The 25,042-nt window shown below is 34.9% G+C and overlaps 1 protein-coding gene across 1 annotated transcript; it reads right to left on the bottom strand.

The window, feature by feature from the left end:
* Window positions 1-20,972: 20,972 nt before the first annotated feature.
* On the bottom strand, window positions 20,973-24,422 carry LOC124916484. Its single transcript, XM_047457202.1, has 3 exons — window positions 24,181-24,422; window positions 22,960-23,471; window positions 20,973-22,009 (listed from the first exon to the last, which is right to left on the bottom strand). Exons 1-3 carry the CDS (start codon window positions 24,227-24,229, stop codon window positions 21,158-21,160), a joined length of 1,413 nt encoding a protein of 470 aa, XP_047313158.1. The 5' UTR covers window positions 24,230-24,422; the 3' UTR covers window positions 20,973-21,157.
* Window positions 24,423-25,042: the final 620 nt, after the last annotated feature.

Here is a 25,042-nt window from a genome sequence, read left to right on the forward strand (position 1 = left end):
GAAAAGATTCAAACTCTTTCATCTGAGAACCAACGTTTGACATACGTGGTCAGCTCTTGGATGAAGTTTGGAGACACAGTCAGATAGCATATTAGTCTACTAAGGCCTACCGGATGCAAATCCAGTTTAGGATTTGACAATGCCAGCCCAGACAAGTCTTGTAAAAAGTTAAACGCGACAAAAGACAAGCTTAAGACAATAAGCTTTTTCAGAGGAAGTTTAATTGATAAAGGAGCTGGTCCAAGCTGTGAGGATCTAACCTTAAAGGATGAGATCATTTATGTGAAGTCAACTAAAAGTTGGCTGAAGTCCAAGAAGGGAGAAGCCAATAAGTCTGGTAAACCAAAATCTGACAAAACGTCAAGGAATTTTAAACAAAAACTATCCTCTAAGGTTAATGAAATAGTTTCTAACTGGAAGACGTCTGTTAAGCCTAAATTATACGCACTGCTCAAAACACAACATGGGAAGTCCATCAAGATATTCCCAAGGGATTGATCAACCATGGACCCAATTGAATGTTGATACTAAAAAGTTGTAACTATATTTATTTGTAGGTACAGTAAGTCATCTATTTGGAGGAATCGGTCTGGTATCTGGATAGTGGTTGTTCCAGACATATGATCAAAGATAGACGGCTGTTGACCGAAGTGACGAAGTGCACTAGACCCAAAATCACTTTTGGTGACAACAACATGGGTAAGACCGTGGGTAAGGGTAAGATCATACATAGTAACCTCTCCATCAACAACGTGCTACTTGTTGAAAACATGTGTTATAACTTGATCAGTATCAGCCAGATGTGTGACAATGGCTATATTGTGGATTTTCAAAAACATTCATGCCTGGTTAAGGATTAGTAGGGTAACACCCTACTGACCGTAAGCAAAGTAGAAAATTCTTACAAAATGAATCGGAAAAACATGACGTCTAATCCTTTTTGCATGGTAGCCAAAATTAATCAAAATTGGCTATGGCATAAAAGATTAAACCACCTAAATTTTAAAACTATTAACAACATTTGATCAAATGATTTAGTTTCTAGTATGCCAAAATTAAAGTTCTCAAAAGACAAGGTCTTCCGTGCTTGCCAGTTGGGCAAACAAGTCAGATCAACTTTTAAAAATAAAGGGAATTCTCAATCCAACCGATGCTTGGAACTATTACACATTGACCTCTTTGGTCCAATTCCAGTAAACAACTTGGGAGGAAAGAGATACACCCTTGTCATAATTGATGATTTTTCAAGATTTGCTTGGGTTATATTTTTATATTCTAAGGATCAGACTGCTGAGAATTTAATTAAGATCTTTAGAAGACTTCAAAACAAGAAATCTTTAAGCATCATTAAAATTAGAAGTGACCGGGGAACCGAGTTCACTAACAGACATATGTCTTCTTACCTCGAGGAGTCTGGTATTAGACATGAGTTGTCTAGCGTTATAACTCTATAGAAAAATGGTGTTACTGAGAGCAGAGTTAGAACACTAAAGGAAGCGGCGAGATCTATGATAGCCGACTCTAGTGTGTCTCAAAAACTTTGGGCAGAGGTCATAAACACATCATGCTACACTCAAAATTGGTCAATGATTAATAAACGCTTTAACAAAACACCTTACGAAATCTTTTATGGAAGAATTCCTAAAGTTTCATATTTTTGAATATTCGGTTCTAAGTGTTTTATTCACAACAATGGAAAAAATCATTTAGCTGCATTTGATGCTAATGCAGATGATGGAATCGTGTTAGGATATTCTTCAGTGAGTAAAGCTTATATAGTTTATAATAATCATACTCTGACTGTTGAAGAATCCTATCATATTGTCTTTGATGAATCTATTGAAAGTAATTCTAACTAGTTCATTAAAATTGTTAACAGATTAGAAGCGACAAGTCTTGAATCTTATAGTGAGACGTCGTCTAACTTCTTTAAACGTGTTCTGAAGAAGAAGAAGCGTAGTTAGGCGTCGTCCGACTTGATCAGACGTCCAAAGGATTGTCTAATTCTCTATTCACCTCTTCTGTAGTTCTAGTTTTTAACAATCTAACAAGCCAGTTTTTCTCAACAAATGAAAGACGGCCACGTACGCGTTTATCATAGGATATTCGGCGCACTATCAGTCTTATACGACCAAGATCCCAATGCTCACAGTCTATTGTACTATTGTACTATTGGAAGTCGTCCAACGGACACATGACATATGGCCAAGAAGAAGATTCAATCGTTGGTGCTTTTCAAGTATAAATAAATACCCAAGGACAACGGAAGAATCACCGGTTCATTAAGTTATCTCTAATTGATACAACTGATTCTTAAGCTCTCTCTCTAACTATCTAAATCTCTCAGTTCTTGCATTCTTGCTTACTTGCTAAACAATTTATATTATTCATGAATATCTAAAGCATTGTGTTTACATTCTCTGAGAGTATGGTGTAATTCATCTACTGTTCTTTTTATATGAAATTTTGGTGTTATAAGTTGAACAGAGGTTATTCTGTTCAAAAGAGAGTTAGCTAGAAGTTCATAAACAGGCGGTTGTTAAGTCCTGTGTTTTCTGACTGAGTTTGTGCAGTCTCTGTACTAAATCAAAGTCTTCTAGTGAATATCCTTCATGTTGAGGATGAAGGGGGTACGTAGGAGTTTTATTTCCGAACATCCATAAAACTCTTTGTGTTCTTTACTTTATGTCCTTTGCATTTGTTTGTTTGACGCTTCAAATCTAGCTAACTATTTCCGCACTTGAACTTGATCAAGAGCTTGCGAAGATTTGTGAAGAATAGAAACAGATCTTAATCCCTCACAGGATTAGTATTGAATTGAAGTTTGTAAGTTGCCATCTATAGTCAGACTACCGTCTCTATAGTCGACACTGATCCTAACAGGTTTTGCATCTTCATTAATGTCAAACTATTGTAGTAGTTTTTTCAAATATTGTTTTTGTATTAGGCAAAGTTTCCCTTTTTTCTGTTCATGCTTATCTCCATACCAAGAATTTTCTTGGCTTCTCCCAAATCTTTCATCCCATACTTTCTATTCAATTGAGCATTCAATTTGTCAATTTCATCTTGGTTCTTTGATGTTATCAATATATTATCAACGTACAAAAAGTAGATAGATATAAGACTCATCTTGTAGTTTGTGCAAATATACATAAAGATCATATTTGTTTCTTATGTACTTGTCGTCCATCATAAACTTGTCAAATCGCTTGTACCATTGTCTCGATGATTATTTCAACTTGTATAATGATTTGTTCAACTTGCAAACTCAATTTTCTTTATCAGCAACTTTGAATAAATCTGGTTGAGACATTTTGATTTCTTCTTTCAAATGATTGTGTAGGAATGCGGTATTCGCATCTAGGTGATCAAGCTCCAAATTTATTTGCGCTACTAAGGCCAACAAAATTCTAATGAAAGAGTGTTTAACAACAAGAGAAAATACCTTATTATAATGGACTTCTTCCTTCTAAGCGTAGCCTTTAACTACCAATCTTGCCTTGTATCAAACATTATATTGTTTTTCTGGAAATCCTTTTTTCTTTATAAAGATCCATTTACAACAAATAACCTTCTTCCCATTTGGTAGATACGTCAAATTCCATGTCTCATTCTTTTGAAGAGATTGTATCTCATCTTCCATAACACATTTCAATTTTCCATTTTTAGTATTTCGAATGACATCTGAAAAGTGGATGGAACATTATCTACGATTGAAAGTGCATAGGGCGCCATATCAAGAAATCGAGCCGATTTTTGAATAACTCGTCTTGGTCTGTTCACAACAATTGATTCACGTTATTGTGAAGATTCTTGGGTCAGAACATCTTACTCTTCATCTGTCGTTGGAGAGTCACTTGTAGATGGGTTTATTTTAATCTGCTCAAACTCTACCTGCTGCGAAGTATAATCATTCTTGTTTGGTGTTACCTTATTCAACATTGAAGATTTGTCAAAAGTAACATCTCTACTGATAATGGTTTTATTTGCATTCAAACACTAGAGACTATATCTTTTAACTCTAGTATTAAATCTCATAAATTAAGAGAGTCTTCTTTTTTCGTGGATTTAACTTTGATTCAATTACATGATAAAATATCTTAGAACTAAAAATATATTAAAAAATCATAATCAGTTGCAGGTTTACAAGACCATATCTCTAATAGAGTCTTACCACTAAGTGTATATGATTTACCAAATAATGAGCGTATGTCACAAATCACACAACCTCTGCCCAAAATTTCTTGTTTAACCCAATATTAGTCAACAAACAACTAACTTTCTCCACCAATGACTTGTTCATACATTTCGATACTCCATTTTAAATGTAGATGATGGTAGACGATTTACCAAATATTGAGTTATGTCACAAATCACAACCTCTGCCCAAAATTTCTTATATAAATCAATATTAAATAACACACAATGAAATTTCTCAACCAATGTCTTGTTCACACATTGTGATACTCCATTCTGTTGTGATATTTTTCTGACAATGAAGTGTTAAACTATTCCACACTCAGTTCTGGAATGGATCGTTCTTGTATTCTCTATCGTTATCAGTTCAGAGAATTTTCATCTTTCTTCATGTCTAGTTTTCAAGTTTAGTTTTATATTTAAGGAAAATCTCGAACACTTCATATTTGTTCTTAATAGTAAACACAAATACTCTTATGGAAAAATCATTAACAAAAATAACAAAATAATGTATACCTCTAAGAGATGTGATCTTAGAAAGTCCCTAGACATTTGAGTTCACATAGTCCAAAATACCATTAGTGTTATGGATAGTAGTGCCAAATTTATCTTGCCTTTGTTTTTCCCAGAACACAATATTCACAAAAATCAATTTTACAAACTTTTGTACTTTTCAACAATCCTTGGAAGGTCCCTAGACATTTGAGTGCACGTAATCCAAAATATCCTTGATATTATGGATAGTAGTATCAAATTTTACTTGCCTTTGTATTTCCCAGAACACAATGTTCACAAAAATCAAGTTTACAAATTTTTTGTACCTTTCAACGATCCTTGCTTAACAAAATAATGTATACCTCCAATAGATGGAATTTTGCAAGGTCCCTAGACATTTGAGTGCACATAGTCCAAAATACTCTTGGTGTTATGGATAATAGTGCCAAATTTGACTTTCCTTTGATTTTTCCAAAACACAATGGTCACAAAAATCAAGTTTACAAACTTTTGTACCTTTCAACAATCCTTGTTTAACAAGAATTTGTATAGATTTCTCACCAGCATGTCTCAAACGCATATGCCATAACTTTATTGTCAATAATTCTTTTCTACTATGAGAAGTTGATACAACTGTTGTTATCTCATTAAGTGTACTACCTTTACGGTAATACATATTATTATTATTTTCTTGATAACTTTCAACATCACTAGTACTCTAGAGACCACTTAAAAATCTAATTTTCCATACTCACATGTATGTCTATTTACTCTAAGGCCCCCAAAGAAATGAAGTTCTTTTTTATATTCGGTATGTACCAAACATCTCTAACAATTTTGGTGGATTTATCATCATTTCTCAGTTTAATTGAGCATATCCCTTTTATTTTCCATGTGATGTCATTTTTCATGTAAATAACTCCTCCATCCAGTTTTTTAAAGTCAAGGAATCACTCTCGAACTGATGTCATGTGATAAGTGCATGCTGAATCTAATATCCACACATTAGGATGTGATGATGTGTAACATCGTCAAAGAGTCAAAGAGAAGTCTGAATCTATATCGCTTTTGTTTTCTGCAACATTTGATACATGTGTGTTTGAATTCAGTGTATACATCTAAGAACTGTTATGAATAACATTTGTTAATTTATTTTTTGATATTTTGAATTTTAATTCCTAAATGTTTTTCAAATGATCTTATGTTTGAATTTGAATTGGTCATTGTTATATGTGTAAAATGGTTTCTCAAATGGTTTTGGTCATTCCTTGTTGAAACCAATCCAAAACTATTTTACACAATTTCTTAAAGTGAGATACCCTTGAATTTTAGGCAAACTTTGGTGAAGCGCTATGATTAACTATAACTCTAACGATTCTGAATTTTTGTAAGATGTAGATCACTTAGTTCTCTATAAATTTGACCTAATGACATTTTTTTCTAATTTGAAATCTAAATACGAGAAATATGGACTACAATGAAATGAGGTAAAACTGATAAATTGATTTGATCATATAGAGTACCAACTTGTAAACTTAACCCTAAATTGAAAAATGATCCAAACGATCTAATTTTACTGACCAATCGATAATTAGATGATCTATATATTTGGTTCAAATCGATTTAACCAATTTTGAGTCTAAACAATACATTTTTCACTTACCCCTGAATTGAGATAAACTAAGAGTTCTTTATATTTTTTTGACAATATGTTCTTAGAAAATTCATAATAAATTGGATACTAGTCCAAATACTTTGATTTTAGGACAGAAATTCAATTAACTTTCTTGTCTATAAATTTGTGATTTAGAACCGTTCTTCAGGCTCAAAATACTGTTCCAAAATGGCCTAAAATATGTTAAAATATGGTTAAAATGGGTCATTTTTGCTTTAATTAAAAATTGTGTATGTTTGGAATTAAAGTGTTTTAGGCACAAAATGGTCCAAAATTAAATAAATGATATAATTGAAATATTCAAAACAAAGATGCATAGAGGTTTTGAACTTGTGAGGAATGAATGTAAGTGTTTTTTTATAAAATAACCAAGAATTTAAGGTAGATGATGTATTTAACATGTATAAGGGACAAAGTGTTGAAGTTTTCTCGAGTGTAACCAATCGTCGGATCAAATCAAAATATCTGATTCGCCTCTTCGGACGCAATTACATTCTTTTCTAGTTTCATACACAGAAAATCAAGTGGTGAATCTCAAAATCCGAAGCTAGTCTAAGATTAGTTAAACCCTATTCTATTTCTTCCTCTCACATTTAGACGAAGACGAAAATGACATTCGAGGAGAGTCAATAATTTATCCTGTTTTATGAGATTCGAGATGAAGACAAAAGCTTTCATAACGGGGCGTAACGGTTTTTGAAGTTTACAACTTTTCTAACATCTAAAATCGTCACACCACTAAGATTCCTCCTATCAAATCTCATAAATCGGGACAAAGGAACAACTCTCCTTAGATGTCATCTTCTTTGTCTAAATGTGAGAATAAAAAATTTAATTGGGCTTAACTTAGACTAGATTTGAATTTTGAGTGTCAAAACACTTGATTTTCTTTTTCTGTGTGATTTCTTAATGTAAAGATATTTTGTTTTCGTTAGAGGTTTGGTTACACTCGAGGAAGTGACTTAGCACTTGTCCCTCATGTCTATAAAATGGTCTCTATTATATTATTGGGCTATTAAAAGTGACTTAGCACTTGTCCATCGTGTCTGTATAAAACAGTCTATTCTTTTATTCGGCTATTTTATGAATTCAATTTTATTTCATGAATCACAATTCAAAACCTAAAATGTATCTTTATTTAAAATTTTTAATTACATTATGTATTTAATTTTAGACCATTCTTACCCTAAGATTCTTCCCGTCATCAACATAACTAGTATAGATCCATTACGTTGTCATCAACCTAACTAGTATAGATCCATTATGTTGCAAATATTAATTAAATATATTAAAATTTATAAAGATTAAGACAATAAGAAAGCAACCTCACTATAAACACCGATCATTTATATTAAAGTTTAAAAAGACATATTAGAATTAATAATAAAGATCATATATTTTCATAATTATTTGATGAATTTCAAAAGAAATTCAATTTAAATGTACAAACAAATTTCTAATTAAATTGATTAATTTTATATGAATATATTTAGAAATAGTTAGATTTGAAATTGTGTTTAAAAAAATGTCATTAAATTTGTTAATGTATATAATTAAGTATATTCTATATCATCATTTCAATTAAATCAATATTGAAATGCAATATTTAAAAAATAATAATATTTTTAATGAAAAAAATGTATACAAATTGAGAGGTGGATATCCTTCGGATATCACAGTCCAACGCATTGAGTCCCCTTTAAATATTTTAATATACGCTTAGCAGCTATATAGTAAGACAGATTAGGGTTAGCCTGAAATCTCCCGCAGTCGTCAATGGCGAACAAAATGTCCGAGCATCTGGTTGTTAGGTAGAGTAGTGAGCATATGATCCCTCGGTATGCCGTGATGTCGACACTCTAACCATCTTCATCATTGTCCAGCTTGCTAGATGAGTTCATGGGGGTGGAGGCAACTGAGAAGCTCTCCATTCCGAATTTCTTTAGCAATTTCTTCGTGCACTTAGCTTGGTTGATGAAGATTACATCTTTAAGTTAACGTACTTGAAGATCTACGAAGAATGTCAGCTCACCCATCATGCTCATCTCGAACTTGTCCGGCATGAGCTTAAAGAATTTTTCACAAAGTTTGGGGTTAGTTGACCCAAAAATAATGTCATCAACATGTATCTGAACAAGTAAAATATGCGACTCCTTAACAAATCTAAACAGAGTTTTATCCACTATGCCTATTTTGAAATCGTTTTCAAATAAAAACTTTGTTAAGGTGTCATACCAAGCTTTAAGGGCTTGCTTGAGACCATAAAGTACTTTGTCCAACTTAAACACATGATTAGGCAACGAATGATCTTTAAAACCTAGAGGTTGTTCGACATACACATCTTAATTAAGAATTCCATTTAGAAAGGCACTCTTGCGTCCATTTGATAAAATTTGAAATTCTTGAAGGCGGCGTAGGCCAGGAATATCCTTATGGCTTCAAGCCTTGCTACAGGGGCAAAGGACTCCTCAAAGTCAAATCCCTCCTTCTGTCTATAGCCTTGAGATACTAGTCTGGCATTGTTCTTCACAACTAGGCCATCTTCGCTTAATTTGTTTCGAAATACCCATCTAGTTCCAATGACCGATTGATTTTCAGGTCTTGGAATTAGATGTCATACTTTGTTCCTTTCAAACTGATTTAGTTCTTCTTGCATTGTATTTATCCAATCGGGATCAAGCAATGGTTCGTCTATTTTCTTAGGTTTTAATTTTGAAATAAACATTGAATTAGCCATCACATCCATTAGTTGGACTCTTGTTTTAATAGAAATAGACGGGTTACCAATAATGGATTCAGGCGGGTTGTTCTTGTTCTATCTAATGTTAGGTCCAAGAATGTCATATTTCTGATCAGCTGGCCCCACAATATTCGTATTGTCAGCAGCCTGCTGACTTATAGTTTGGATGTTTGGTTGAGAATCAACCGGATCAGCTGGTCAGACGACCTGTTTTTTATAACCTGAGCTTCATCTTCACTATCAAATTGAAGTTTAATATCTTCTAATCTGTTAGCAACTTCGATGACTTCGTTAGAACTTCTTTCTATAGATTCGTAAAATACTATGTGTATGGACTCTTTAACAGTCAGAGTTCGTTTATTAAATACTCTATATCTTTTACTAACTACTGAATATCCTAACATTACACCAACGTCTGCTTTGACATCAAAAACAGTCAAATAATTCTTGCCGTTATTATGAATAAAACAATTACACCCAAAAATCCTAAAATATGCAACTTTAGGGGGTTTTCTATAAAATATTTCATAGGGTGTTTAATTTAGGTGTTTATTGATCATTGATTTGTTTTGAGTGTAAGACAATGTTTTTATGGCTTCCTCCCATAGTCTTTGAGAAATACTGGAATCATCAACCATTGATCTAGCCGCTTCTTTTAGTGTTATGTTTCTCCTTTCAGCAATGCTATTTTGTTGTAGAGTTCTGGCATTAAACAACTCGTGTCTTATACTAGATTCTTCAATGAATATTGATAGACATTTATTGGTAAACTCGGTACCTTTGTCACTTCTTATTTTAATTATTGTTAAAACCTTTTCATTTTGTAATCTTTTCAAGTTATTGATCAGCTATTCATCCATTTGATCCTTAGAAGCTAAAAACACAACCCAAGTAAATCTAGAATAGTCGACTATTATGACAAGAGTATATTTCATCCCACCTAGACTAGTTAATGGAATTTGACCAAAAAGATCCATGTGCAATAATTCCAGGCACCTGTTAGATTGAATTTTTCCCTTATTTTTAAAAGTTGATCTGACTTGTTTTCCCATCTAGCAAGTAGGACAAATCTTATCTTTGGAAAATTTTAACTTAGGTATACCATTTACCAATTTTTTTGAACACAAATTGTTTATGGTTTTGAAATTTAGATGGTTTAGTCTCTTATGTCATAGCTAGTTTTGATCATTCTTTGCAATCATGCATACTGGTTCAGAAATTTTGTTTTTCCAATTCATCCTATATGAATTTCCTATTCTACTGTCTTTTAATAGGGTATTCTCCTACGAATCTTTAACTAGACATGCATGTTTTTGGAAATCAACCGTGTAACTATTGTCACACATTTGACTAATACTTATTAAGTTATAACAAAGGTTTTCTACTAAAAGTACATTATTAATAGTTAAGTTATTATGGATAATCTAACTCTTACCCACAGTTTTACCTTTGTTGTTATCGCCAAAGATTATCTTTGGCCCTGAGCATTTGACTATATCAGTTAATAGATGTCGGTTGTTGGTCATATGTCTAGAGCATCCACTATCCAAGTACCAGACCGATTCCTCGAAGTAGCTTTCCTGTTCAACCTACAAATAACATTTTACGTCTTTGGTACCTAAAATTAATTGGGTCTGTGGTTCATCAGTCCCTTGGTAATCTAGATTTGTGTTATCTTTATGGATATCCCATTGTGGGTTATTAATAAGGCATAGTTGTTAGACTTGGCAGATACATTTTTGCATGTTAATGACTTATTAGCTTTATGATATGGTTTTTGGTAAAACTTCCTTGACTTTCTATTAGGTTTTTTATTCCAGACCGGATGGCGGTTAACCTCTCAGGCTTCAGCCAGCTATTAGTTGGCTTTACATACGTTATCATATCTCTTAAAGTTAATTCATCACAGTTGTTATTAGTTACTATATCAGCTAATTATCCTTTGAAAAAGCTTATAGTCTTAAGCTTGATTTTTACTGGGTTTAGCTTGTGATTGGACTTGTATGGGAAGTCATAGTCAAATCCCAAACCGGATTTGCATCCGGAAGGTCTTTGTTGAGCAATCAATTGTTTGACGGGTTCCCCAGACTTTATCCATGAACTAACCACATAAGTAAGTATTTGGTTTTAAGACGATATATTTTTAATAGTTTCCTTGAGTTTCTCATTCTCAGATGAGAGCTCACTCATGTTGTTTACCAAAGATTCTAGTTGAGTATCTTGAGATGAGATGATATTATCAAACGTCTGTTTCACCTTTTTCTCATCAAAGGCGTCTGATAGCTTCTTTTACTCAATGACCATGTCATTGAGTGCATTTATCAACTCATCTCTCGAAAACTCTTCGAAAGAGAAATCAAATACCTCATTAGTGTCAGCCATGAGGCACTAAGCTCCTTCATCATCTTCACTTTTGGACGAGGAGATTTCGTCTGATCTGTCATCCAACTAGCTCTTTCTTTCCTTAGCTACTAGAGCCTTCCGTTCCTTTTTCTTCTTGTTGAAGGGCCTTTTGTTGTCTCTCCTTGGCTTCCTGTAGTCTACTTTGAAGTATCCTAGTTTATTGCAATAAAAGCACTTCAAATTAGATTTAGATTCATTTATATAATTATAATTGTTTGAATTTGAGCTTGAGTTAGGAGAATATAAGCTTTTATTCATAAATTTACCAAATTTCTTCACGAAAAGTGACATGGCGTCTTCGCTGATCTGTTCAGTCGTCTTTGTGATAGTAGCAACATGTGACTCTTCAGTGGTCACCAACGCTTTAATTATGGATGAGATTGACTGCTCCTCTTCGTTCCTCTGGTTTAGCTCAAATTCATAAGCTTTTAAATCAACGAACAGATCGTACAGCTCTACTCTGCTCAGATCCTTTGACTCCCTCATAGCCGAAGTTTTTATATCTCATTCTCTAGGAAGAGACTTTACTACTTTTATATTAGCTTCTCTATTACTATATGTTTTTCCCAACGAGGACAGCTCGATGGCGATGATGGTGAATCTTTCTTTGAAATTCGTCATGGTTTTTCTAAACTTCATCTTTATGCTATCATATTTTTGTGTTGCAACCATGAGTTTGTTCTCCTTGGTCTGGTCGTTGCCTTCACACAGTTGGTCAACTTTTCTCAAATCTCTTTGGTAGAAGTGCAAGCCTTGATCTTACTGAATATATTATTGTCTAGCGCCTTGTACAGAATATTTTTGGCCATATTGTCGATGTTGTTCTTCCTCTTCTCTTCGGCGGTCTACTCAAACCTTGGTTTCTCCTTCATTACACGAGTACCATCGGAGGTTGTGGTGGAGCTGGCCTTCATGATTTTCATTGGCCCATCGGTGCTGACATACCACATGTCATCATCTAGGGCGGCTAAATGCGCTTGCATTCTTATCTTCCAATTATCATAGTTTTCTTTTGTGAACATAGTGACCTTGTTAATGATAGACATACTGATGTTTGTTACTTAGAGAGTAGAAAGCATTGCTCTGATACCACTTGTTGGGATCGACGTCAACAACAATTAGTGGGGTTGAGTATTGTTGAATGACTATCGACTTCCAATTCGGTTTTAACACTGTTAGAGGTTAAGACCTATTTCAATTCTCGTGACAAATCTTTGCGAGCTCTTGAATCAGATTTAAGTGCAGAATAACTCACTAGATTTGAAACGTATTGATACATTATAAATAAGATAGTAAGAAATGGACACTAAGTTGTTTATGGATGTTAGGAGATAAAAACTCCTACGTCACCACTTCTTCTACTACTAGAAGGATACACTAGAAGACTTTAACTTGTATAGCCTCTACACAAGCTCGGTCAGATATCCAGGACTTAATAATTCATGTTCTGAACTCCTAACTCTCACTCTGTTGAACAAACACCCTCTGTTCAATTTACAACGCTTAATATGCTTAACAAATATTACATCAATTTCTCTCTCAACTTATCTTAATGGAAAGTACAGAGTATACAAATTATAATTGGGATAGTGAGAGAGTAATCTTGAATAATGGCATTAGTGTATATAATATGTCCAATGTGTACCACAACGTCACCAACCCCTTCTTGATTAAGATCCACATATATATATGAGTCACATCCGCTTTGCATTCAATCATGGCGTGTTGTAGAGCTCTGTGTACTGATGTAGCGTAGCTCTACTTGAGTGTTATAGCCGCACTTGAATGACGTGTGACTATTGAGCTTCTTAGAAGGTTTGTATAATGATACATGTCAGTTAATACAATGGTCGAATCTGAATATTGACATGTGGCATTATTCCGTTGATTATTGTGCATGTTGTTGTGGTAGTCTGTCGATTGTCAGGAGATGAGAAGGGAAGATGAGAGGGCGCTGATTTAGTCTTCTATTGAAGCTTAGACGTATGCTAGCGCTTCTTCAGACCATACCGTCTGTTGAAACCTAGACGTCTGTTAGCGCTTCTTCAGACCAAACCGTCTGTTGAAGCCTAGACGTCTGCTAGCGCTTCTTCAAACCAGACCGTCTGCTGAAGCCTAGACGTCTACTAGCGCTTCTTCAGACCAGACCATCTGTTGAAGCCTAGACGTCTGTTAGCGCTTCTTCAGACCGTCTATTGAAGCCTAGACGTCTACTAGTGCTTCTTCAGACCAAATCGTATGTTAAAGCCTAGACGTCTACTAGTGCTTCTTCAGACCAAACCATCTGTTAAAGCCTAGACGTCTGCTAGCGATTCTTCATACTAGACCGTCTGTTGAAGTTCAGACTCTGTCTGCTCGCGCTCTTCTTCAGACAATCCGTCTGAAGAAGTTTAGACTTCGTATGCTCGCGCTCTTCTTCAGATAACCCGTCTGATGAAGTTCAGATTCCGTTTGCTCGCGCTCTTCTTTAGACAACCCGTCTGATGAAGTTCAGACTCCGTCTGCTCGCGCTCTTCTTCAGACAACCCGTCTGATGAAGTTCAGACTCCGTCTACTTACGCTCTTCTTTTGGGTTGTACCTGCACAAAGGCAGATTACACAACTTAGTTCTTGTTCATACCATAGCTTAGTTTTGTTCAGACTACAACTTAGTTTTGTTCACACAACATCATTAAAACTATGTCGAATTGATTTAAACTTATTATCTCTTAAGTTTATTAAATCATTTTTTCTTAATTAATTATTCTTCTTTTAATTAATTTTTTCTTTTCTTTATTTAACTTAATATAACACACATGCTATGAATAAATGTCCAGTCAATAATAATCTAAAATCGAAGGCCAATAACAACACTCAAGTAAGCGATATCAATGACTCTAACCAGGCTCAGGTTGAGAGAAATGTGAACAGGTCTGAACTTAACAGCAATGAACGCACTGAGGATGATAAGATGGGCAACCAAAAGCAAGAACAAATAAGGGTAAGGAAGAAGATAGGAAAAAGATTGAAGTGGGTAAGGGTACAAACTGGCCCTACTAACGTTGATCATATTGGTCATGTTCAGGGCACCGGTCCTAGGGATTCTATTTTCTCAAGAATAGGTCATGTTCAAAATGTCAGTCCTGGTCAGGGTATCAGTCCTGATAAAGCTGGACATAAACACACCGATCCTAGAGCTTCTCATAAAGCTATTGTTCCTAGCCATATTAACCATATTAAGCCTGGTCCTGGACTTGTTGATCATGAAACTACTCAAGCTACCGGACTTGCTACTACAGGTCCTGATGAAAAATTTGCAACCATTGCTGATCCCGACTATATTGGTCCTGATACTAGCACAAGTCCTATTATTGTGGATGATACTATTGTTGGTCCTAACTCCACCGATCCCAATACTGATCAAAGAACTGGTCTTGATGTAACTACATGTCCTAGTTCTAAAGTTTCTAAAATTCAAAGATCTATGGGACGGGGAATACTTGGCCCATATGAAACAAGCAAAATTGGATCTGAAGGCACTCCAATAGGTCGTGAGTCTACTCTTCACAGTTCTAGGAATGCAAGCAGGAACCGAAAAAACAATGTCATCAAAATTCGAAATGACCTGATCCTTGGGCTCAGAGCCACCTTTCGAGATGATGAACAGGAGAATCTTGGAATAAGTAATAAAGAAGCTCTTGAGAATGGACTAGGAAATCTTGGGTTTTGTGAAATCAAAAGATCAAGTGCAGAAGAAGACAACTTGGTCTTGAATAAGGAAGTGAGCATTAGTTCTGAAGTAGGGCAAATTAAAACCGATAACAAACATGAATCCAGTAGTGAAGAAGTTCAAAGTCAGAAAAAACCTACTAAAGCAGAACAAGATGAAAATCGAAGACAAAGCAGAAAGATCCTGGATCCAGAAGCTACTAAATCTATCACGGGAGAAGATGAGATCTACATGAGGCAACTCTCACTCAATGGCAATAGTATTCCATGTAATCAAACTGTAGCCATTGAGGATAGTGAGGCAAGTGATGCTTATGATTTCTCTAATGAAGAGGTCCAGGACAGTCTGGAAAGTCAGGAACCCAACACTTATATTCATTCATGAATATAGTGACATGGAACATAAGGGGACTCAATGACCCTCTAATATGTAAAGAAATCAGGAGGATCATTAAGAATCAGAAGATCACTATTATGGGTATTCTTGAGACAAAAGTCAAAAGTCGGGACGTTGAGAAGGTTAGCAAACTGTGTATTGATAGTAGCTGGGAAATCATTCACAACTCAAATGACAAAACGGGCAGAATCTGGGTTATTTGGGATAACAAAGTTGTTGAGGTGATGACTCTCTTTTCGAATGATCAAGCAATCCTGGTGGAGGTCAAAGACAGAATCACAAGAATCGTGTTTAATCTTGCTATTGTCTATGGTAGCAACTCAAGCACTGACAGAAGACTCCTCTGGAATTGTCTTAGAAACTGGATCGGTATTGATAAATCTTGGGCTGTCCTCGGTGATTACAACGTAACCAGAAACAAATCTGATCGTAGCCCAGAATCTGAAATTACTCGGGATATGATTGACTTTAATGACTGCATCAGAGATATGGGTTGTATCGAGCCTACCAATTCTGGGAACTTCTTCACTTGGTCTTCTACGAGAGGGAATGAGCAAATTAGAAAAAGTAGAATTGACAGATGTCTGGTAAATGAGAGCTGGATTAACCAATTTCCGAGAAGTCAACTTCATGTTTTGAATCCGGGTATATCTGATCACTGCCCGATGAAATTGTTCTGGGAAAAGGAAGAAAGGTTTAAAAGGCCCTTTAAATTTTTCAATTTCTAGATGGATAATGATAAATTCAATGGTATTCTCGAAAGCGTATGGTCAACAGATGTCAGAGGTTCCAACATGTATAGGGTTTCTGAGAAGCTTAAGCTCCTGAAGAATCATCTCCAAAGCTTTGACAAGAAGAAGTTCAGCAATATCTCCAATAGAGTTCTGGCTGCTAGAGAAAAACTGGAAGAGGTTCAGAAAAAGTTATTAAGGGATGATAGTGATGAACAACTCAATGAAACAGAAAGATATGCGCTTGAAAACTTCAGGAAACTGAGTCTGCTTGAAGAGAATTTTGTTAGACAGAAATCAAGACAGAGCTGGCTTTTGTTGGGTGACAAAAACACAGTTTTCTTCTACAGAAAATGCAAGGCTAGAAACATGAGAAACAATGTGTACAGGCTGAAGAATGATGATGGTGAATATGTTCAGGGTCAAAAGGGTGTCCAAGATCTGGCTATTGATTTCTATAAACAACTTATGGGTACAAGAAAGCAGCATCAAAGTCACCTGAATACCTTGTATCAAATTATTGATAGGAAAATCTCTGCAGAAGATAGTCGCGAGTTGATAAGGGTGGTCACGAAGGTTGAGGTTAAAGAAGCTCTGTTTAGTATTGATGGGAATAAAAGCCCGGGTCCTGATGGGTTTAATGCACAGTTCTTCAAAGATAATGGTCGGTTGTGGGTAAAGATGTTACTGATGGGGTTCTGGAGTTTTTCAAAAATAGGAAGATGTTAAAGCAATGGAATACAGCGGTCCTAACCTTGATCCCCAAAATTGCGGTACCTGAGAAAGTACAAGATTTCAGACCAATTTCCTGTTGCAATGTGATTTATAAAATAATTTCAAAAATCATTTCTAAACGTTTTAAAAATGTAATAGGAAAAATAATAAATCTTAATCAATCTGCATTCATCCCCGGTAGGACAATCTCTCATAATATTCTTCTCATGCAGAGCCTATTAAAAGGCTACGAGAAAAAGAAAATATCCCCGAGAGTGGCTTTTAAAATAGATATCAAGAAAGCTTTCAACTCTGTTAGATGGGAAGCCATTCGAGACTTTTTGGTTGTTTCTGCTTTTCCTATGATTTTTATCGATTGGATTATGCAATGTGTTTCATCATCCTGCTTTGTTGTTAGCGTCAATGGAGTCCACAGAGGCTATTTCAAGGGTGAAAACGGGGTAAGGCAAGGGGACCCCCTCTCTTCTTACCTTTTCGTAGCTATCATGGCGATCTTTGAGAGCATCTTCGCGATGTTCCGAAAGAATCGTCCATACATCTTTCACCCATTCTGTGAGGTAGAGGAGGTAACACATTTATGCTTTGCTGATGATTTGTTCATTCTAGCGCACGCAGACGTTGATTCCATTAAAACTATTAGGGCTGCACTAACGTTCTTTTCTGAGTTAACAGATTTAGCAATTAATGAAAGCAAAAGTGTGGCATTTTATGGAGGCGTGAAGGACGAAACAAAACAGGACATCTTCAACATCATGGGCATCAAGGAAGGCAGCTTTCCCATAAGGTACTTAGGAATTCCGTTAACTGCGAAGCAGATCGAGATCTCACACTGCAAGCCGCTGATTGAAAAGGTAAAAAACACGATATCTGGCTGGGCAGCAAACAAACTTTCTTATGTAGGGAGGATTGAACTTATCAAAACCGTGGTTATGGGCATAGTTGGCTATTGGGCGCAGCAAATGGTCATTCCGAAGAAGGTAATGAAGGAACTCGACACGCTGATGAGAAACTTTATCTGGGAAAGACTCAGCACTCGTGATCGTATCAGTAAGTATATGAGCATCCCGGACGTGAGCTGTCTTCTATGCATAGGAAATGAAAAACCATAGATCACCTATTCGGGAGCTGCTGTATTGCTTCGGAGCTTTGGGACAGATTCTATAAAAGCCTGGAGCTGACCAGTTTCCCGAGCGAATGGAATGAAATCAAAGAAGCAGCACTACTCAAAGCCAAGGGAAATAGATTTGCAACAAGCGTGTTCAAGTGTGGCTTTGGAGCAGTGGTGTATAACATTTGGCAAGAACAGAATGCAAGGGTATATGATAGAACCCGCAGGAGTATTGACGAGTTATGGAAAGATATTGTATCGGATTGCAGCGCCCTCGCGGGAACGTGGAGAAGAATTCCAAGCACAGAGCAGAACTGGAATATCTGCAGGAACTAGAATTTACCGCTTTTTAAACTCACTAGAATTGAAAGCATTGTAAACAAATAATTCATTTACGTTTTTAGCTTTTTAGCTTTTATTCAGAATGTTACGACTTCAAAATCATTCTAGGCCTGTCTAGAATGATCTCTTAAACTCGTGGTTTTTTTCCCGTTTTTGGGAATTTTTAATGAAATGACGCTAAGTCGTTTTTCCCAAAAAAAAAACACAAACTTTAAACCCTAGCTCTGATATCACTTTTGGGTGTGAATGTGATTGAAATTTGGCTCAGTCACTCTTGTTTATCGATTCTGAAGTACTGCAACCTCACACAAAGGAGGCAACCATTTCGCTAGCATTCGAACACCCCTAGAAAGCATGACTTAACCCCTCTCACAAAGAGAGTAGTACCATTTTTCTTATTGGGTCAAGTCCATAAATGGGTTACTAGTTATTGGGCAACAATGTTGGGCCAACAAATATTCACTCTTCATTTTTTATTTTCAAGATCAATATTTCTTCATCTTTTCTTCAACTTGATCTCTAGTTTTTGTTGAACTTTATGTATTTTTTCTCTCTATTCATCTTTTATTTTCAAGATCAACATTTCTTTCATTTTTCTTCATTTCTTCATTTTTCTTTCAATCTACTCTCTAGTTTTATATATATATATATATATATATATATGCAATAACAACAAAATGTTATTTTTTCAACTTCAACAACATAACTGTGTAACTAAGTTATATTCTCATTTATGTTTTTAATATTTAGTGTATTTAGAAAATAATAAAAAATATCATATTTTAATCGAGTAATAAGATACCCGTCGGGGATTGGGTACCCAACAAATCGGGGATGGGATACAAATATAGATATCCATCGGATTCGGGGTTGGTGTTGGATAATAAAATAAAATTCAAGTTCAGGGATAAAGTACTACACTACCCGACGGGTAGGGTACCCATCGCCATCCCTAGGGTTTCCTAAATATGAACAAAACATAATGATTTCATTGTGCGTGCGTATCATTCTCGAAGTAGGGCTTCATAAATATGAACAAAAAATAACAATTTTGTTGTATGTACCATTTTCGCGAGCAAAAAACTTTGAAGTGAAGTTAGAAATCATGAGAGAAAGCGTCGGATTCGAATCGCTGTGAAAGAGAAAGCTGAAGAGATAGATTATGGAAACAAGTAAAAAATTTGTAATAATAATATAATAATTTATATCATAAATTACAAGTGAATCGCAGCCGAGTGAAATTTGCTTCACTTCTATTCACTCGATAGAAGTGAAGAAAACGCATTTCAGTGAAACTAGTTTCACTTCTATTTACAATGTAAAAAAAGTGAAGCAAGTGCATTTCAATAAAGTTTGCTTCACTTATATTAACGTTGCTAATAGAAGCGAAGGAAACGCACTTCAATAAAGTTAACTTCACTTCTAATCACTTTTATTTACAATGTAAATAAATGCAAAGCAAGCGCACTAGAGTTAAACTAGTTTCACGTTTATTTACATTGTAAACAAAAGTGAAGTAATCACACATTAGTGAAGTTTTCTTCACTTGTATTTATAATGTAAAAATAAGTGAAACAAACCCACATGAGTGAAGTTTGTTTTTAAACTATATTCAATTCCTTTTTATGTGTGAAGCAATCTTCACTCTTATGCGTTTCTCAGGTTGAACCCGGAAAAGAACGGGTGTTATTTCCAAGTTCCGAATATATATATTTTTTTAACCCGGACGGAATTTATTAATATAATATTCAATCTAAATTGTAATTGTTCTAGAACATAGAACATAGGAACATCGAATTCGGCAGGAGAATAACCAGATTGTTATCTATAACCCCTTTATTGAGAGAGTGCTTTACAATAGGAATTCGTTTACACAAAACAGTACAGAGAGACAAATCTTACTAATAAGGTTAGACAATGTTCTAATTATTTTTTATTTGTTTTAGATGGTTCCATTAAAATATTATAAAATATTAGTAGTTTAAACACACTCAAATAAAGTATGATATATAAAATATTATAATTGTGATAAAAGACAATCAACGATAAAAAAGACAGGTCACTGATACGCACCGAACGAGATAGGGACTCAAATTCAATAAAAGAAAAAAAAAACTGAAAAACATTAACTTTTCTTTTAAGATAAAGACAATTCCATATGAGGTTGGTTCAGAGATAATTAAGCTGTCCATGGATTAGCTTAATGTTCGCCTTGGTATAACATCATCTGGATTTGGCTCCATTTCAATAAACCAAAACAGGAAAAAATAAAGTTCGAATTTCAGTATTTGGATTTCAACATTATAGGGGAAACCATAAATTTGATTTTCAATTCTAAAACCATCATTAGAAAAACATGAACTTTTGTCAGAATCCAAGATTCTCTATTAATTTTGTTTCTTATTCGTGTGGAACTAAGTACAAAAGTGAATAAATGTATGTCCAACACAGTAAAATAACACATTTAATTAAGACAAATATATTTTATACAATCCCGTGTTAAATATGTTCTGAGCTAGTCTCGATTTAGATTCATTCAGATCCAAATCTTGTTGCAAAATGTGATCCAAGTACAATTTCCATCTTTTACAAAATCAAGCTCAAAATATACATTAAAAAAATTCGATCAGTTGCTCTCAATTCGCGTAGAAGGAAATTTCCATCTATTATGCCAATAAATCGAGACTCTCGACCAAACCTTAAACCCAAGATTATACACAGCTCGCGAACGCGTTTCCATTTCCCCAACCGTTAAAGGAAGCCAAATATACCTAGAATCCCTCAAATCTGACGGATTCCAACGATCTGCCATGAAGATATAAGAACCGGGATATCCATAAAATGGGAAAACATACGCACTCTGAGCGAAAAATGTGGTCTGTCGAAAAATCTTGTTACCTCCAACACAAGGGTTTCCAATCGTTTCCCACGGTCCCATAACAGACTCAGCTACGTGCGCTAAAGCCTCATTTGGAGCCCAACCGGAGCAACCAGACGTTATCATATAATAACTTCTCCCATACCTAAACAAAGCAGGAGCTTCCCTATGTAAACCGACAAGAATCCTTTTCATAAGACCCGTAACATCGAGATAGTCTTCGGTTAGGGGTCCCACGTGAAGTTCTCGATTGCCCTCCGAGGAGTAGATAAGATAGGCAACATTATCATCGTCTTTGAAGAGTGTCATGTCTCTACTATCGAAACCGTGAGGGCGTTTACTATATAGATAATCAAAGGGTCCGGTTGGGGAATCGCTCACTGCGATACCAACCGATGCTTTGGTGTAGTTGTTATCGTCGATATGCATCCACATTACGTATTTACCCGTTTTTACATTGTAAATTACCTTTGGCCTCTCAAGTACGTTGGATTTGTGAAGATCGTGGGTCTCGTTTTGTTCGGCTGCTAGCACAATACCCTCGTTTTTCCATGTCTGTAAATCACGTGAAGAATAGCAACTCACACCAATTACATCAACCTGGTGGAAAAAGGATTAACCAATTCATTCTTTTTACTATGGAATTGACCACATATAGACACACAAAATCTTAGCATTCATATTCAATTATATGATCTTCAAATCTAATAAGAGTGATACAAAACTAGTATACCAAATGCCACATTTAAAAATACCAACAATCTTTGTTTCTCTACTTTGATTCAGAGAAACCACCAATAAATAATTGAATGTTAATGGAATGTATCTCTGATTAAGTTTAGTTTCCAAACGTAGGTCCAGATTCAGTTACAAACATAAACAAAAAAGTGTTTTCAAATGGAGCTTATCAAATATAATGTGGAATTCAACTACCATAAATGTTAAGCATTCAAGTTTCTTAAGAAAATAATGAATAATGCTCCCCAATTTGCGATCATTACTTAGAAAAAATAAGAAGAAAACTCATTTTTGTCACATGAACTCTCACTGGCTGTTCAGCCTTGTTCATGTTCTTCAAATTAGAAACCCTTGCTATTGAACTTGCATTAGTTGGCAATGACAGTTGACTATCACGCCAATTTTGTAACTTGTCTGTGTTAACTTTTTTTAGTTAATGATTGAACACATTAACTTTACAAAAGGGAAAACAAAAGGAAAAGGAATGAGACATACAAATTCGCATGTTTACCGTGCCATGTGTATGATGACTTCATTCAAGCCCTAAACTACACCGATGAATGGTCTAATGGCAGGCTTGTTTGATGTGGCTCCACTATCCAATATCTAATCATCAATCAAATTTTTCATCTTTTAATTCATCAATAAATACCCTTTATTTTTTATAAACTTTTAAAAGTGTCAACAAGTTAGTGCCAGCTAATGCAAGTTCTTCAATGGAAAGAATTTGCAATTTGAAGAACACGAATAAGGATGAACAACCAATACAAGTTCACGAGCAACTTTAGAGAAATAAGAATTTTCACACTTACCCGTGCTGTACCTTTTTTTCCTATATGATAAGTTGAACCATCCTTGTTCTCGCCGTACCAATAATACAGTTTTGACAAGTCGTCATATAAAATACAACCTCCATGAGCTTGAATAGGATTTCCATCACTATCTAACCAAACTCTTCCTGGATAGTAGTAAAAGCTATTATTGTTCCCCCCATCAATATTCTTCTTCCTAGGATCCATAGATGTTTCAATACGAGGGAAAAACACATTCCTGAGTTGAGAAGACTCGTCAAGAAATTCATCGATAAATGTTGATGGCCCTTTATGTTTTCTTTTGGAAGCACGTGGAGATCGCTTTCTAGGAGGAGGCATTTGGATATTTTCCTCCTCCGCCTCTTCTAGCTCACGAGGAAGGAGATGGCGACCCGTGAATGTTTCAATCGCTCTATTCCCGACATGTTCTTTGTGAATATATGAGAGCAGATGAAGTATAAGGAGGCAGCCAACCAAGGTCCACACTAGAAGAGGAAATGAACACCTGGTTCCTACATTTGCAAAATGAATTAGTTTTAATTTAATGGTGTTTGATTGTGATCCCATCCTCATTTTCATCAATGCAAACTTCGTCCCTAAGCATATTTCAACCAGCAAATCAATAATCTTTCAGACTAAGTTTAGTTTCCAAACATAATCTCATCCAAATACGTTCGTTTTAGGATCCAGGTGTTTCCAAAGGACGCATATACAACAAAGATATTGCAATTTGCAACCAACATGCATTCAAAATCATCCCATTTGGAAACATTTTTTAAATATGATCCAAATACATAAACATAAACAAATGTATTAATCTGTATGTCAGACTATGTTTAATTTTCAAACATTTTTGCATTTTTATTCAGAATCAGAAGTAAAATTGTTTCCAAATTCAAGGATCTAGATGATTGAGTAAGAATGTTTGACCAAACAATCATCAAAACATTCAATACTAATAAATCATCCCTTTCATTACTTTCACTAGATTAGTTTCATTAATGTTTTCATCGATCCTATTTCGTCTTCATGCTCCTCATTGACAACGATAGCAGGAAATAACCTACGGTTCCTAAAGTACATAACAATGGGCGATTACAGTAAACAAGCAACTAGAAACGACAATTGTTTCAGCCAAAAGAGTTCAAATAAGTCAAAACCCGCGGTTGAACAACATAAGAAAATGAATTAGAAGTGAGTTGAGAAACAAGAGAGACCTACCGGAACGCAGTCGGAGCAGAAGGGAAGCAGAGGACCTAATTCTGTTCATAATCAGCTGTTAGTTAACAACCCACGAGCTGTAAGTGGATATAAACAATCATCCGGCATGAATTGTTTCAGATTGTCGAACACTTGGGCTTCGAAAAGCAGCTCGGAGCTTTTCAGTTGACGCGGGAGAAAGGGGAAGGACAGCTATGACCTAAGAGAGAACTCGGTCAGAACAGTTTTCCCTTTGGATCCAAAGAGATGAAGATGACATACAGCCTAATTAAGGACTTGTTTGATCCAAATAATTCAACATCTCATTCACCATATCAATTTTTTCATTATAATCTCAAATAAAATAACTCTTTTTTTTATTATTGTATAATTTTGACAAAAATAGTTCTAGTTCATGTTTTTTTTTTATAAGCATGATTATTTTTAAAAGAATCTATTTATTAAAAAAATAATATATCAAACAAGGCTTAATAATATATCAAATAATGCTTTAAAAGTCTTCCATTCTCAAATATTCTCTGACAAGAGAGTTATTATTTGGGTCCTGAATAAGTCTAATATTTCATTAAAAGTCATTTACAAGCATTCTTAAAAATAGAATTTTAATCATATTTATTTTATTTGAAAACACTTCTTCATTTTTTTTATAAGAAATCTTCATTTTAAAATGAAAACAAGGATTTGGGTTATATATATATATATATAATTGTGGGAAAAATGCCAATTTTACACACAAAGTTGTAAGAATGTGTCAAATTTACTTATTAAGTATCAAAATTCCATTTATATGTATGAACTTGTCAAATATATTTAAAATAACAGAAATGTTAAACGGTGTTAAAATTTTTGCCACATGTAATAT

The sequence above is a fragment of the Impatiens glandulifera genome, chromosome 9 (assembly GCF_907164915.1).
Source record: "Impatiens glandulifera chromosome 9, dImpGla2.1, whole genome shotgun sequence".
Lineage (NCBI taxonomy): Eukaryota > Viridiplantae > Streptophyta > Magnoliopsida > Ericales > Balsaminaceae > Impatiens > Impatiens glandulifera.

Excerpts from the sequence above, each read along its gene's own strand:
- LOC124916484 (XM_047457202.1), bottom strand. The coding sequence starts at position 24,229 with ATGAACAGAATTAGGTCCTCTGCTTCCCTTCTGCTCCGACTGCGTTCC. Across the intron at positions 23,472-24,180 it reads TCTGCTCCGACTGCGTTCCG|GAACCAGGTGTTCATTTCCT; the intron begins GTAGGTCTCTCT and ends TTGCAAATGTAG. Across the intron at positions 22,010-22,959 it reads GAAAAAAAGGTACAGCACGG|GTTGATGTAATTGGTGTGAG; the intron begins GTAAGTGTGAAA and ends TTTTTCCACCAG.